The sequence below is a fragment of the Lynx canadensis genome, chromosome B3 (genome assembly GCF_007474595.2).
Source record: "Lynx canadensis isolate LIC74 chromosome B3, mLynCan4.pri.v2, whole genome shotgun sequence".
NCBI lineage: Eukaryota > Metazoa > Chordata > Mammalia > Carnivora > Felidae > Lynx > Lynx canadensis.
Genome location: NC_044308.2, coordinates 84,964,344 through 84,977,698, shown reverse-complemented (window position 1 = coordinate 84,977,698; position 13,355 = coordinate 84,964,344). Strand labels below are relative to the sequence as shown.

Sequence of the window (13,355 nt, the reverse complement as noted above, 5' to 3'; positions counted from 1 at the left end):
TTGGAATTTGTTGAGCTTCATGCATATGTGGATTTGTGATTTGCATCAAGCTTGAAAATTTTCAGCCATTATTTCTCCAAATATTTTTCTGCCCCTCTTACTTGGAATTTCAATTACTTTTATGTTAGGCCACTTGAAACTGATGTCTCACAGTTCACTAATGTGGTTTTCAACTTTTTGGATTACCTTTTGTCTGTGTTTATTTTGGATAGTTTCTAATGCTGTGGCTTAATTCTACCTAGTTTACAACATATACATGGTAATTTTTATCTATAGAAGTTTGATTTGAATGCTTCTTTTTTTATATCCCCCATCCTCAACTTTTTGGATGTATGGAATACAGTTAGAGTAACTATTTTAATGCCCATTTCTGCCATTCTAGCAGCTGTTAAAATCTAGTTTAAATTTGATTTAATGATTCTCTTCATTATGAATTAGGTTTTCTTGCTTTGCATGCCTGGTAATCATCAATTATAGATAAGACATTGTGAATTTTACCTTGTTGGGTCCTGGATATTTTGTATACTTAATATTTTCTTGAGCTCTTTTCCTGTTCTGGGATTCAGCTATTTACTTGGAAACAGTTTGATTCTTGTGTATCTTGCTTTTATGATATATTGGGTGGCTTTGAAGTAGTGTCAGTCTAGGGTTAATTGCTCTATGAAACATGAGTTTTTCTAGTCTAGTTTTTGGGAATAGGCACTCTTTTTGGCCTGTGTGAGTGCCTGGGTCTTATAGCTTTATTCTTTTCTAGCACATCCCTCCTTTTGTATGGGGATTAGTTTTCATTATTAATGTTTAAAACTTATTACCTCTTGGTTAGAGAGCATAGTTACTCTTAGTACTATGTGCTTTGTGCTATGTTACTCTTAGTACTTTTTAAATTTAGTTTGTGTCCTTATTTAGTTTTTGTAAATATCTCACTTTTGCATGAAAAGATTTAATCTATGTTAGATTTAGGGTTTTATTTGTAAAGTACTAATTGTGCTGTTGTTATGTTCTGAATACTTACTAGTCTTTTCTCTGTTAAATAGGAAATGGTTGTATAAAATCTACCATGCAATTAGTAGGTTTTTTCTCCTTAGAAATTTGTTGGTCTTTGTTTTTTATATTTTGAAACTGTTAATGCAAATTTGGAATTAAAAGCTTCCTGGTACAGCCTTTTTTCAAAATACAGTGATCCTCTTTAATTGTAGTAATTCTTGCCTTAATATTTACTTTGACTCTTACCAAGGAATCAACATTGGTATTTTGGTCAGTGTCTAAATGATATATTTTTATTTCATTCCTTTAATCATTTTGGGTTAAATTTTTTTTTCTTAATAAATACCTTGCAGCTTAATTTTTGTGGTTGTTTTAAAATGCAGTGTGATTATAACTGTGTCTTAGTTGAAGCATTTAATTTATTAACTTTTTTTGGCAAATACTGTATTTATATTTCTATCATTTCATTCATCTTTTTGGGGTGCTTTTCTATATTCATTTCTGTTACCATAAGTTTTTCTATATTTTTCTCCTAATGGTTAAACGTTTTACATTCTGTTATTATTCTTAGTGGTAACTCAAAACATTTTAGTAGCATACTAATATTAAATTATAGAGTTCATCAGTATTTCTGTCATCCTCTTAACAAAGTAAGATCTTCAAATAGTATCTCTAGCGTTTTTGTTGCATCTTTGACATTGTCTATTTTTTTACTTTCTCCTAATTGTAACCTTTTGCATTAGTAGCTTTTTTAACATTAGTATCCATTTAGATTTACCCATATATTTTGCAGTTTCTTTGTTCATTTTTACTTTTTGCTTTTCACTCTCCAATGTTAATTTCTCTTTCAGAATATATCTCTTGTATTTCTTTGAGTTTGAATGAGGGTTTTTTTTAAATTTTTTTTTCTAATTTTTTTCCTTACATTTATTCATTTTTGAGAGAGAGAGAGAGCACAAGCAGGGGTGGGGGAGAGAGAGGGAGACACAGAATCTGAAGCAGGCTCCAGGCTCCCAGCTATCAGCACAGAGCCTGATGCGGGGCTTGAACTCATAAACCACAAGATCATGACCTGAGCTGAAGTCAGATGCACAACCAACTGAGCCACCCAGGCACCCCTGAGTGATGGTTTTTGAGTGTTAAACTGTAAGGATGTTAGAAAATGCCTTTTCTTCATTTACACGTTCAGGTTGTTAATAGTTTTCTTTTTAAAAAAATGTGTTCATTTATTTTGAGGGAGAGAGTGTGGTGGGGGGGCGAGAGAGGGAATCCCAAGCAGGCTCCACATTGTCAACATGGAGCCCTATGCCAGGCTCAAATTCATGAACTGTGAGATTGTGACCTATGCTGAGATCAGCAGTGGGGTGCTTAACCGACTGAGCCATCCAGGCGTCCCTCGTGTTCATGTTATTTGAAGTACTTTAAATTTTTTTTTTTTTTCCTCAACGTGTTTATTTATTTTTGGGACAGAGAGAGACAGAGCATGAACGGGGGAGGGGCAGAGAGAGAGGGAGACACAGAATCGGAAACAGGCTCCAGGCTCCGAGCCATCCGCCCAGAGCCTGACGCGGGGCTCGAACTCACGGACCGCGAGATCGTGACCTGGCTGAAGTCGGACGCTTAACCGACTGCGCCACCCAGGCGCCCCTGAAGTACTTTAGCTGAGTATAGGCCTTTAGATTCGCAATTATTTTCCCTTAGTTCTTTCAGTATAAAGTTGCACTGCCTTCCTGCCTCTATTAGGTTAACGAGAAGTGTACTGTTAGTTTTGATATTACTATGTAGGTAACTTTTGTTGGTTTTAATATTTTCATTTTGTTTTTGGTGTTAGGATGTGTCCATGTGTAGATTTGTGTTTATCCTGCTTGGGATTCAGTATGTCATTTTTCGTCTTAAGATTTACTTAAATATTTCAACAATTTTAAATCATTCTCAGGTATATATATTTTTAATATTGTTTACATTTTTTCTTCCTTCCTGGAGCTTTTAAGGTAGTTTGTTATCCTTATCTTTATATTTTCCATCTTACTATTCTCTGCGTTACATTCTGAGAAATAGCTTCAGTTCTGTCTTCTAATTTATTCCTTTTAGTTTCCTCCCTTTGTCCTTTTTTCTCTTCTTCCCTTTTCTCAATTTCTTCTCCGTTTCCCATATACTCCCTACTTTTTTTAGAGCCTAATAGTATATTATTCATAATTTATCCAGCCTGTTTGTGTGTGCATGTTTTAAAGTTTATTTATTTTTGAAAGAGAGCATGAGCATGAGGTGGGGGGGGGGGTGCAGAGAGAGAGCATAAGAGAGAATTCTAAGCAGGCTCCATACTGTCAGTGTAGAGCCTGACGTGAGGCTCAATCTCATGATGTGAGGTCATGACCTGAGCTGAAATCAAGAGTTGGACACTTAACTGCCTGAACCACCCGGGCATCACCTGTTTGTGTGTTTTTAATCTCTCCCTCCTCTCTCTTTCTTTATTTTTTTTTTATTTCTTACCCTGTTTTCCCCCACCATGTAAATTTTGTGAATTGGTGATCAAAAATATTTTGTAAAAGAGTTTTTATTTGCTGACTCGTTCATTACAAATAGATACAGAGAAAAACAAAGCAAAAAAAAAAAGCCCAACAAGGAAATTAGCCTAATTTTGATCCAGTATCTTTTATTAGTAAGTGTGTAATTTCCAGGTTTTCCTCACATGCTGTATGAGAAGGAAATTAAGAGAAGTCGTCTTGGCTCCTAAATAAGCTTGTAAAATCTTGAGTTGATTCATGTTTGCTTTTGTTTTGATTTTTTTGTTTTGCTTTGTTATTGTTCTCTCATTTTCTTCTTTCCCCTGGAACATTAGTTACGTTTGAAACATTAATTTCAGGAAATGGAGAGCTAATTATAGTAGCCTATTTTATTTTGATCTCATAGTTCTTTGTTACTCTAAACTATTGTGTGGGAAAAATAGAATACTTTTCCTGTTTTTCTCAGTTGTGTATGTTTTTATTTTGAAAGTTTGTAAAATGTGTTTATTATTTGATGGATCTTGTTCTTATAGGCAGATAATAAATTACTAGTGTTCTATTCCTAATTTTCTTATAGATGTATTACATTGGAGGCTGAATAACATAGAGATTAAGAGCATGGGCACTAGATCCAGGCTGTGTAGGATTTAAATCCCTGTCTCTGCTTCCTAATAGCTGAATTACTTAAACTCTCTATGCCTGTTTCCTCGTCTGTAAAATAGGGATAATAATAGTACTCATTTCATAGTGTTGTTGTGAGGATTATAGGAATTAATTTCTGTAAAGCACTTAAAAGAGAGTCTAGCATATAGGAAACATTCAGTTTTTATTAGCCATTTTGTTTTTCTAGTTCTGTGAAAAGTCACACAGGTATTGTTACAGATAGGAGTTGAATCTGGGTTTTCTGATTCCAGTCTAGAGGAAGCAATGTTTTGCCTGTCAGTAAGTTATGCAGTCTTTTCTAATATAAAAATTTCCAAGCTAATAAATGAATATAATAAAATTAAAATAACTTATTTTAATCAGTAGTAAAACACATCTGAATACATATGTGCTGAGTACTGTGTTAGGTTTTGGGAATGCTAAGATAGACACAATTTCTATTCTAAAGAAGCTATAGACTAGTCCTGGAAAGAAGACAAGAAAACACTTAAAACATGTGATTTCCATAAGGTAGAAATGTAGAGAATCCAAGGGAATAGAGAGGGCATCCACCCTTCTTTTGTGAGAGTAGAGCAAAGGGGTAGCAGTCTTAGAAAATTCCATAGATGTTGGGGCGCCTGGGTGGCGCAGTCGGTTGGGCGTCCGACTTCAGCCAGGTCACGATCTCGCGGTCCGTGAGTTCGAGCCCCGCGTCGGGCTCTGGGCTGACGGCTCAGAGCCTGGAGCCTGTTTCCGATTCTGTGTCTCCCTCTCTCTCTGCCCCTCCCCCGTTCATGCTCTGTCTCTCTCTGTCCCAAAAATAAATAAACGTTGAAAAAAAAATTAAAAAAAAAATTCCATAGATGAGAGGTCACTAAAGAATTATGACTATTCACAGGGTAAGCTAATACATGAAAGAGAGTTTAAAACGCTATATGTTGTTACTATGTAATTTTATTCTGAAATCTTCTATTGCTCCTTAAAGCATTTCAAAAAATTTATTGATATTTACCTTTAATTTGAGTTTATTAACGATTGACTTTTTTCTAGTTGCCTTTTTTATATTTATTTTTCATTATAAAATAAACGTGCTTTTTGCAAGCAAAGTTGAATAATGGGAAGCATATACTTAAGGTAAAAGTTCTGTATTCCCCTTTTTCTTCACCCTTCTCAATCTCCCAGAAAATAAACGAAACAACAAAATGTGTAATATGTATACATCTGCATAGATATATTCCTTTGAATAATAAATTCAGTCACTTTAGTTTGTTTTCAAGACATTTTAAAACATACTTCAAGGCTAGTTTTTCAATTTTATTTTTATCAAAACATTCTAAGCTGTAGCTAAAATGAATTATTTTTATGCATCCTATCATGCTTCATAGTTTCCTCACTTTTTTGTCTTTGCTTATGCCTAGAATGCCCTTCTCATTAAACCTCACCAGTTCATGTTCAAAGTTTTTCCTGTCTTTAAAAGTCTTTTCATATAATCTATTAAGCTTTTCTTCTTTCCCTACCTTCACCCCTCTTTTAGCTTTGAAAGTAATTTTGTGTTTCTAAATTGCCATTGCATTTTGTCACTTCACTTTCAATATGTAACACTTTGTACTGTGCATACAGTTATATGTTTGGCTTTGTGTGCCCTAGACTATACGGAAGATCCCTTAAGAGCAATATTATCTGTATTTGAGCTTTGTAATACTTAAGTGCCTATTTAGAAAGCCTGTTGTTAGGTACCTACTTGCTGAATAAATGTGTTTTATAAAATATATAATTACTCCTAGAAATACTGATTTTAAACTGTCTTGGGGATAAGTTGGGAGAGGCATAGCTATGAATTGAAACTAAAACTTCTTTTTTTTGGTTTAGCTAAATATCCAAAATAAATTTTGAATAAATCTTTCTGAGACTTTTTGTTTTTTTGTTTTTTTTGGGTTTTTTTTTTGGAAACAAAGGTTATGGTAACCTGATTTGACCTGTTTTTAAAATTAAAACTAAAATCTTTGAAGACTAAAGTTGTGAGAACAAGAATATAAATCAATGAATATCTCAAATATTTTAATATGATAGAATTTTAGGAGCAGTTCTTTGACTTTTTTGAAGGAAATTTGCTACTGTGACTATTTAACTGAATGTGATTTAACATATATATGTAATCACTAAAAACTGGTTTCCTTTCCTTTTCAGAGAATGCAGAGTCTATTGATCTTAAACAGTTTTTTGACCAACATTTTTCACATATATATTATGTGTTCTTTGAGAATTTTGTGACTATTGAAGCTAGTCTGAAACAGAAAGGTAAGATGTTAAAATTGGTCCTGGCTTATGTTGATGTTTCAAATAATTATCTTAAATATTCACTTAAAAATAGACTCTTGGACATTGGAATTTTAGTGTTTTTTCACTTCTTTTTGTAAAACATCTTTTAGACACCCTCTCACACTTTGGGTTAGTAGTACTATCTTCATTCCTTTGAAAAGGCTTAGAAGATTTGCTTTTCCCTGGTCGGATTGATTTACCTGTTTCCTTACCTTCTTTGCGTTGCTCTTAGGTGCATATGTAAATTGAGCAGTCATTCTCATACTTTCATTTTCAGAATTCTAAGTTCTCCACAATGTATTATTTAAGATATAAATATGTAGAATCTAAATTTAATTGTTGAAAAAGAGTAGAGAGAGAGGCTATAGTATTGTTTATACATCGAACAGAATATGCTTTAAATATTTTATTAAAAGAATCACTGAGAAAATAATGCTTGAAATATTTTAAGCTTTTTAAGTGGTGGTAATAGGACAAAATGATAATGTTTAACACATTTTCCTGTAAAAATATTTTAGGTCACAAATCTCAAAGGGAGGAATTGGATGCTATACTTTTTATTTTTGAGGTAAGTATCTGCCCATCAACTATCCCCCCCTCCCCCCAAATAATTCCTGGAACTTACAAAGGAATATCTTGAAACTATAAAGCATGTAACAGAAGACTGAATTTGCCACGCTTTCTAAAAACTGAATCATGTTTTTTTGACCTAAAAATATACCTGACTTAATTCTTAATTATTTTTTGAGATACATGTATTTTTTTTAGGTAGAAATAGAATTATGTTTTTATGCATTTGACACCACAAATTTGGTAATACTATAAGATAATTGTTTTATAAATTATTTTTCTATGTAACTTTGGATTGGGTTAGGGCAAGCCTTTATTGTTAAAAATAGAAGGAATTAGTAATATTTGATGCTTTGCTAAAATTTATATTTTATTTTTGGCATCCTGATAAAAATTAGGGTTCCCTCACTTTTATTTATTATTTTTTTAAATGTTTGTTTATTTTTGAGAGAGAGAGAGAGAGAGAGAGAGAGAGACAGAGCATTAGCGGGGAAGGGACAGAGAGAGAGGGAGACACAGAATCGGAAGCAGGCTCCAGGCTCTAGGCTCCAAGCTGTCAGCACAGAGCCTGACCCAGGACTCGAACCCACAAAGTGTAGATCATGACCTGAGCTGAAGTTGGACGCCTAACCAACCGAGCCACCTGGGTGCCCCTACGGTCCCCTCACTTTTAAAATAACTCCTTGCCTCTTTATTCTGTCTTTCAAGTCAAGCAGTGATAGGAGTATTCTGATCTTTATTGAAAATTCAGATATCTGGAGAAAGCCATGATTCAATCTTGTGACTTCAAGGACAGTAAAGAATTGGGAAATCAGTATCTAAAATTTGAGCTACTTTGTTGGTAATAAAAGATAATTCACTGTTTTGTATTTTGGGTACTTGATATAGTTTAGAAGAATTTGAACAATCTGATATTTCTTAGCTGTTGATTTAGTTATTGATTTAGTCACAGCTAAAAAAAAAAGTTGGTTTTTTTTTTTTTTTTTTTAAGAGTTCCAGATGGGAGTAATTGGTGTTGGTACCTATTTTGCAGTTAATTTTCAGTAATCAGCATTTAGGAATTTGCTTATGTTTATCTCCCCAGGTGCTTGCATGGACTATTTACAAGGGGAATATTAAAACATAGATATTTTGAGAAAGAATAAAAGCATCAGCAGAAATCATTTAGATTATGTTCTCTAATCAATATGGAATTAAATGAGGAAATCAATAACAAGGAAATTTTGTAAATTCATAAATATGTGGAAATTAGTGAACACACCTCCAAATAATCAATGGCTCATAGTTATGACATACCAAAACTTAGGAAAAGCTAACCAAGCATTCAGAGGGAAATTTATAGTTATATAACTTAATATGATAGAAGGAAGAATGATGTCACATCAGTTACCTAAGTTTCCACTAAGAAACTGAAAAAAGAAGATCAAATTAAAACCCAAAGAAAGCATATAAAGAACATAGTTAAAATTATAGTAAAAATAGGGGTGCCTGGGTGGCTCAGTCGGTTAAGCATCCAACTTCGGCTTGAGTCATGATTTTGCAGTTTGTGAGTTCAAGCCCCGCCTCGGGCTCTGTGCTGATAGCCTGGAGCCTGCTTTGGATTCTGTGTGTCTCCCTCTCTTGCTGCCCCTCCCTTACTCATGCTCTTGTCTCACTCTCAAAAATAAATAAACATTAAAAAAAAAAAGATTATAGCAAAAATAAATGGAAGAAAGTTTTAAAAACTGGAGAATACCAATAGACCTAAAAGTCAGAACATTGAAAGATCAGGAAAACTAATAATATTTAGCCATACTGACTAAAAAGAGTGAAGAATTAAATTATTAAATTCAGGAATTAAAAAGGAATACTACCCACCTTATAGAAATTGTAAGGATTGTAAGTACAGTGACCAACTGAATGCCAACAAATGTGATACATTTAAATGGACAAGTTCCTGTAAAGATAAAAGCAGTGAATTGATTCAGAAAGAAATAGAAAACTGGAAAGACTTACAAGTGAAAAAATGAATTCATATGTAAATAAATTCCCACCAAGAAAAGCCCAGACCCAGATGACTTTACTAGTGAATTTAAACCAGACATTTAAAGAAGTATATGAGTTCTTCACATTCTTTAATTAATAAAAAAGAGGTGATATTTCATAATTCATTCTGTGAGGCCAGTGTTATGCAACCAAAACCAGACAAAAACATTACAAAGAAAGAAAATTATAATAATATAAATTTATTATATTTTATTTTAATATTAAAATATAATAAAATATTTTCATGAGTATTGGCACAAAAAATCCTGAAAAAAAGGTAAATGAAATCAAAACACATATAAAAAAGGATTATACAACATGACCAAATGGGGTTTATCTAAGTATTACAAAGTTTAACATCTGAAAATAAACCATCTAACATACAGTAATAATAGAATAAAAGACAAAAAAATATATGTCATATCAATAAATACAGAAAAAGCATTTGGCAAACTCCCAGTACTTTTTCATCATTAAACACTTAACAAAATGGGAATAAAAGGAAACTTTGTCCACTTGATATAGGACACCTACAAAAATACACAGGTAAGACCATACCTTATGCTAGGTACGGAGTACCTCTTTCTTAACATTAGTAACAAAAGAGGAGTATCTACTCTTGCCATTTCTATTGAATATTGTACTTGGTTCTAGCCACGGCAATTAGGCAAGAGAAGGAAATAAAAGGCATCGGGATTGGGATGCCTGGGTGGCTCCCTTGGTTAAATGTCCAACTCTTGATTTTGGCTCTGGTCACAATCTCATCATTCCTAAGATTGAGCCTAGTGTCGGGCTCTGTGCTGACAGCATGGAGCCTGCTTGGGATTCTCTCTCTCTCTTTTTCTCTGCCCCCCCCCCATGCATGCACTCTTTCTGTCAAAACAAACAAACAAACAAACAAACAAACATTTTAAAAAAGCATGAAGGTTGAAAAGAAGTTAAAAAAAAAAAAGTATCAGCAGAGAAAGCAAGTTAATAATTTCTGGAAAATGTTCCTTCAGACATTCATGATTGCCCCTGTTCAGGAAACTGAGATGGATTGATTAGTTGATAGAAGATCTTTTAGGGCATTCCTTCTGTTAAAAAATAATGTTTATTTTCCTGTACGTAAATATATACTGATCAATGGTTTGTCTTTAATGAATGACTAAATTTTCTTAGAATATCAAGATGTTAGATATAGGGTTTCCATCTTTTGGAAAAAATATTTAACCTGTGTGCTTATGTTTTGCTCTTTGTAATGGGAATAATAATACCTGACCTCTACCTTTGGAGACTAATAATGATTTTTAAAAATTAAGAATTATAAATTAACTGATTTCCTCTTTTTGGAATGAAAAGCACCATTATGTAGTGTTAAAAATATGATCTGGGATTCATAATCTGTTTTCTTCTGTTAAAACTACACATGGTTTCTTTCTTAACTTCATCTTTATATTAACCACATAAAAATAAGACATGTTGGGGTGCCTGGGTGGCTCAGTTGGTTAAGCATCTGACTTTGGCTGAGGTCATGATCTCATGGTTCGTGAGTTCGAGCCCTGTGTTGGGCTCTGTGCTGACAACTCAGAGCCTGGAACCTGCTTTGGATTCTGTGTCTGCCTCTCTCTCTGCCCCCATTCACGGTCTGTCTCTCAAAAATGAATAAACGTTAAAAAAGATTAAAAAAATAATAAAGACATGTTTATTTACATTTTATAAGGGGTCAAATCTAAAGTATAATAGGGGCACCTGGATGGCTCAGTTGCTTAAGCATCCGATTTCGGCTCAGGTTATGATCTCATGGTTCCTGAGTTTGAGCCCTGCGTCGGTCTCTGTGTTGACAGCTTAGAGCCTGGAGCTTGCTTCGGATTCTGTGTCTCCCTCTCTCTCTGTCCCTCCCCCACTCATGTTCTCTCTCTCAAAAATAAATAGTAAAAAAAATTTTTTTAATTTTTTTTTTTTCAACGTTTATTTATTTTTGGGACAGAGAGAGACAGAGCATGAACGGGGGAGGGGCAGATAGAGAGGGAGACACAGAATCGGAAACAGGCTCCAGGCTCTGAGCCATCAGCCCAGAGCCCGACGCGGGGCTCGAACTCACGGACCGCGAGATCGTGACCTGGCTGAAGTCGGACGCTTAACCGACTGCGCCACCCAGGCGCCCCAAAAATTTTTTAATATAAAGTTTAATGGTCATAATTTAGGAATCCTTTTGAGTAGTTTATAAACTTTCTCAACTTAAATTTCATTTCTTTCCATACCAAAATAAATAGAATTATGTAATTGTTGGCCAGAGAAATAAGAGGAGGGCAAAGGCAAAGAAGTTTGTGTATCTCATGTGGGACCAGCATTTATCTGTGAAGAACTTTATAATTTCTCATGATCCTCTTGTATGAGATGGACTAAAGAAGATCATATTAAATGGAAGATAGAAGTGTAAAACATGCATACTGTATTTTGGGCAGAATAGTACAAAAGTACACATTTTAGAATTAGGCATATTAAGGTTGAAATTAGTTCCACTTTCTTTTTGATTTTTTACTTTTTAAAATTTATTAAATTTTTTTTTTAACATTTATTTTTGAGAGAGAGAGCACAAGCTGGGGAGGGGCAGAGAGAAAGGGAAACATAGAATCTGAAGCAGGCTGTGGGCTCTGAGCTGTCAGCATAGAGCCCAACGTGGGGCTTCAACTCACGAACCGTGAGGTCGTGACCTGAGCCGAAGTCCAATGTTTAACCAACTGAGCCATGCAGGCACCCCTGGAATTAATTCCACTTTCTAACTTAAACACATTACTTAGCCCATTTTCTCATTTTTCAAATGAGATTAATAAACTTTTTTTAGGATGGTTGTGAGGTTTGATGAGATATCATTATATAAAATGTCTACTGTTTGGCCACTATGAACATTTGGTTAGTGGAATTTCTAAATAATAATAGTAGTAAGAGCAGCAATAACAACAGACACACATAGAAAACTCATTCAGCAAGCGGATGACTACTGAGAGCATAGTTTAGCAGCATTGTAAGGCAAGCTGTTGAACTAGAATAATTCACACAGAAGAAATTTGTGAAGGGAATTAAAGGTAAAATTTTGAATTATATGTGAAAAGTGTTTATTCCCAATTGATAGAAGCCTATGTTGGCTTAAATGTAGGGATCCTGAATTTTTAAGTATTGTTATTATACCTATAGCCATCATAACATATAATACTTTTGGGTTCACATGAATCAACGCAGTACAAATACTTTATATAGTATAAATACTGATTTGATTTTTATGAAATCCAAATATTTCTCCTACTTTTATAAAAATAGGAAGAACTACACAGAGATAAAATGTCACTAATACTAATATCTGAAAGAATTTAAAACTTATCAGTAATAGCCATAATAGAGAAATTCTAAGAATAGTAAATGATCATTTTGAAAAATGTTTGAGTTAGTATTTAATCAATAAGGAGAAATATATTTACTTTCCACGTCATTGTAAAGATAAATTTCATTAATGTCTTGTTCCAAGTCTTAGCATAGCTTGTTGGGTTTTTTTTTGGTGTTTTCAAATATTGATGACCAGTGCTGAAATAGTGCAAGTACTGTCAGATCAGTTCAAATACTGTTTTGTGTTTGTGATGCTATCTTTTACATAAGAAACTCTTAAAAGCTTATTATAAGCTCTTTGTTTAATTTTTCACATTGCACAGAATGTGGACTCATTACTTGCTTTTCATTCTTTTCTTTGTTTTATTCATACTGATTTTTAGAAAATTTTACAACTTCTTCCAGAAAGAATTCATCAGCGATGGCAGTTTCATAGTATTGGTAAGTAATTTAAATATGTATTTGACATTTGGCATAAATGATAATGCTCTTTAATGGGCTGGTCATTATTTCAAATGAATTTATGGGTTTTTTTTATTAAAAACAATATAAAGAATACTGGACTTTACTTACTGGGAGTATAAGATAAAAATATAGATGAAAGATTACCAGTCAAAAGGCGTATTAAATTTCTTTGTTCCTTTACTTTAGCAATGGTGATAAAACTATAAAACCAAAAAAATAAAAGTGGGCTCAGCCTCAAAATAAACATCTCAGAATCAGAAACGGAAGAGAAATGTAAAGTGCCAAATAGAGTGTGTGTGTGTGTGCGTGTGCGCACACACATACACACACGCACAGCACATCTTCTTTATCCATTCATGAATCAGTGGACATTTTGGCTCCTTCCACAATTTGGCTATTGTGCTATTGGCTATTGGCTATATAGCGCTGCCATCTACCACTATTATAGTGCTGCTATAAACATAGGGGTGCATGTGCTCCTTT

The 13,355-nt window shown here is 33.8% G+C and overlaps 1 protein-coding gene across 7 annotated transcripts in view; it reads left to right on the top strand.

Annotated features, from left to right (window-relative positions):
• RALGAPA1 (Ral GTPase activating protein catalytic subunit alpha 1) overlaps positions 1 to 13,355 on the top strand; it is a 274,567-nt gene that overhangs the window by 41,593 nt on the left and 219,619 nt on the right. For all 7 annotated transcript variants that reach the window (XM_030318952.1, XM_032593697.1, XM_032593698.1 and 4 more), the window contains exons 2-4: positions 6,318 to 6,428; positions 6,968 to 7,017; positions 12,791 to 12,848. In XM_030318952.1, coding sequence (XP_030174812.1) covers positions 6,318 to 6,428; positions 6,968 to 7,017; positions 12,791 to 12,848 — 219 coding nt within the window. The remainder of the gene's footprint in view (positions 1 to 6,317; positions 6,429 to 6,967; positions 7,018 to 12,790; positions 12,849 to 13,355) is intronic.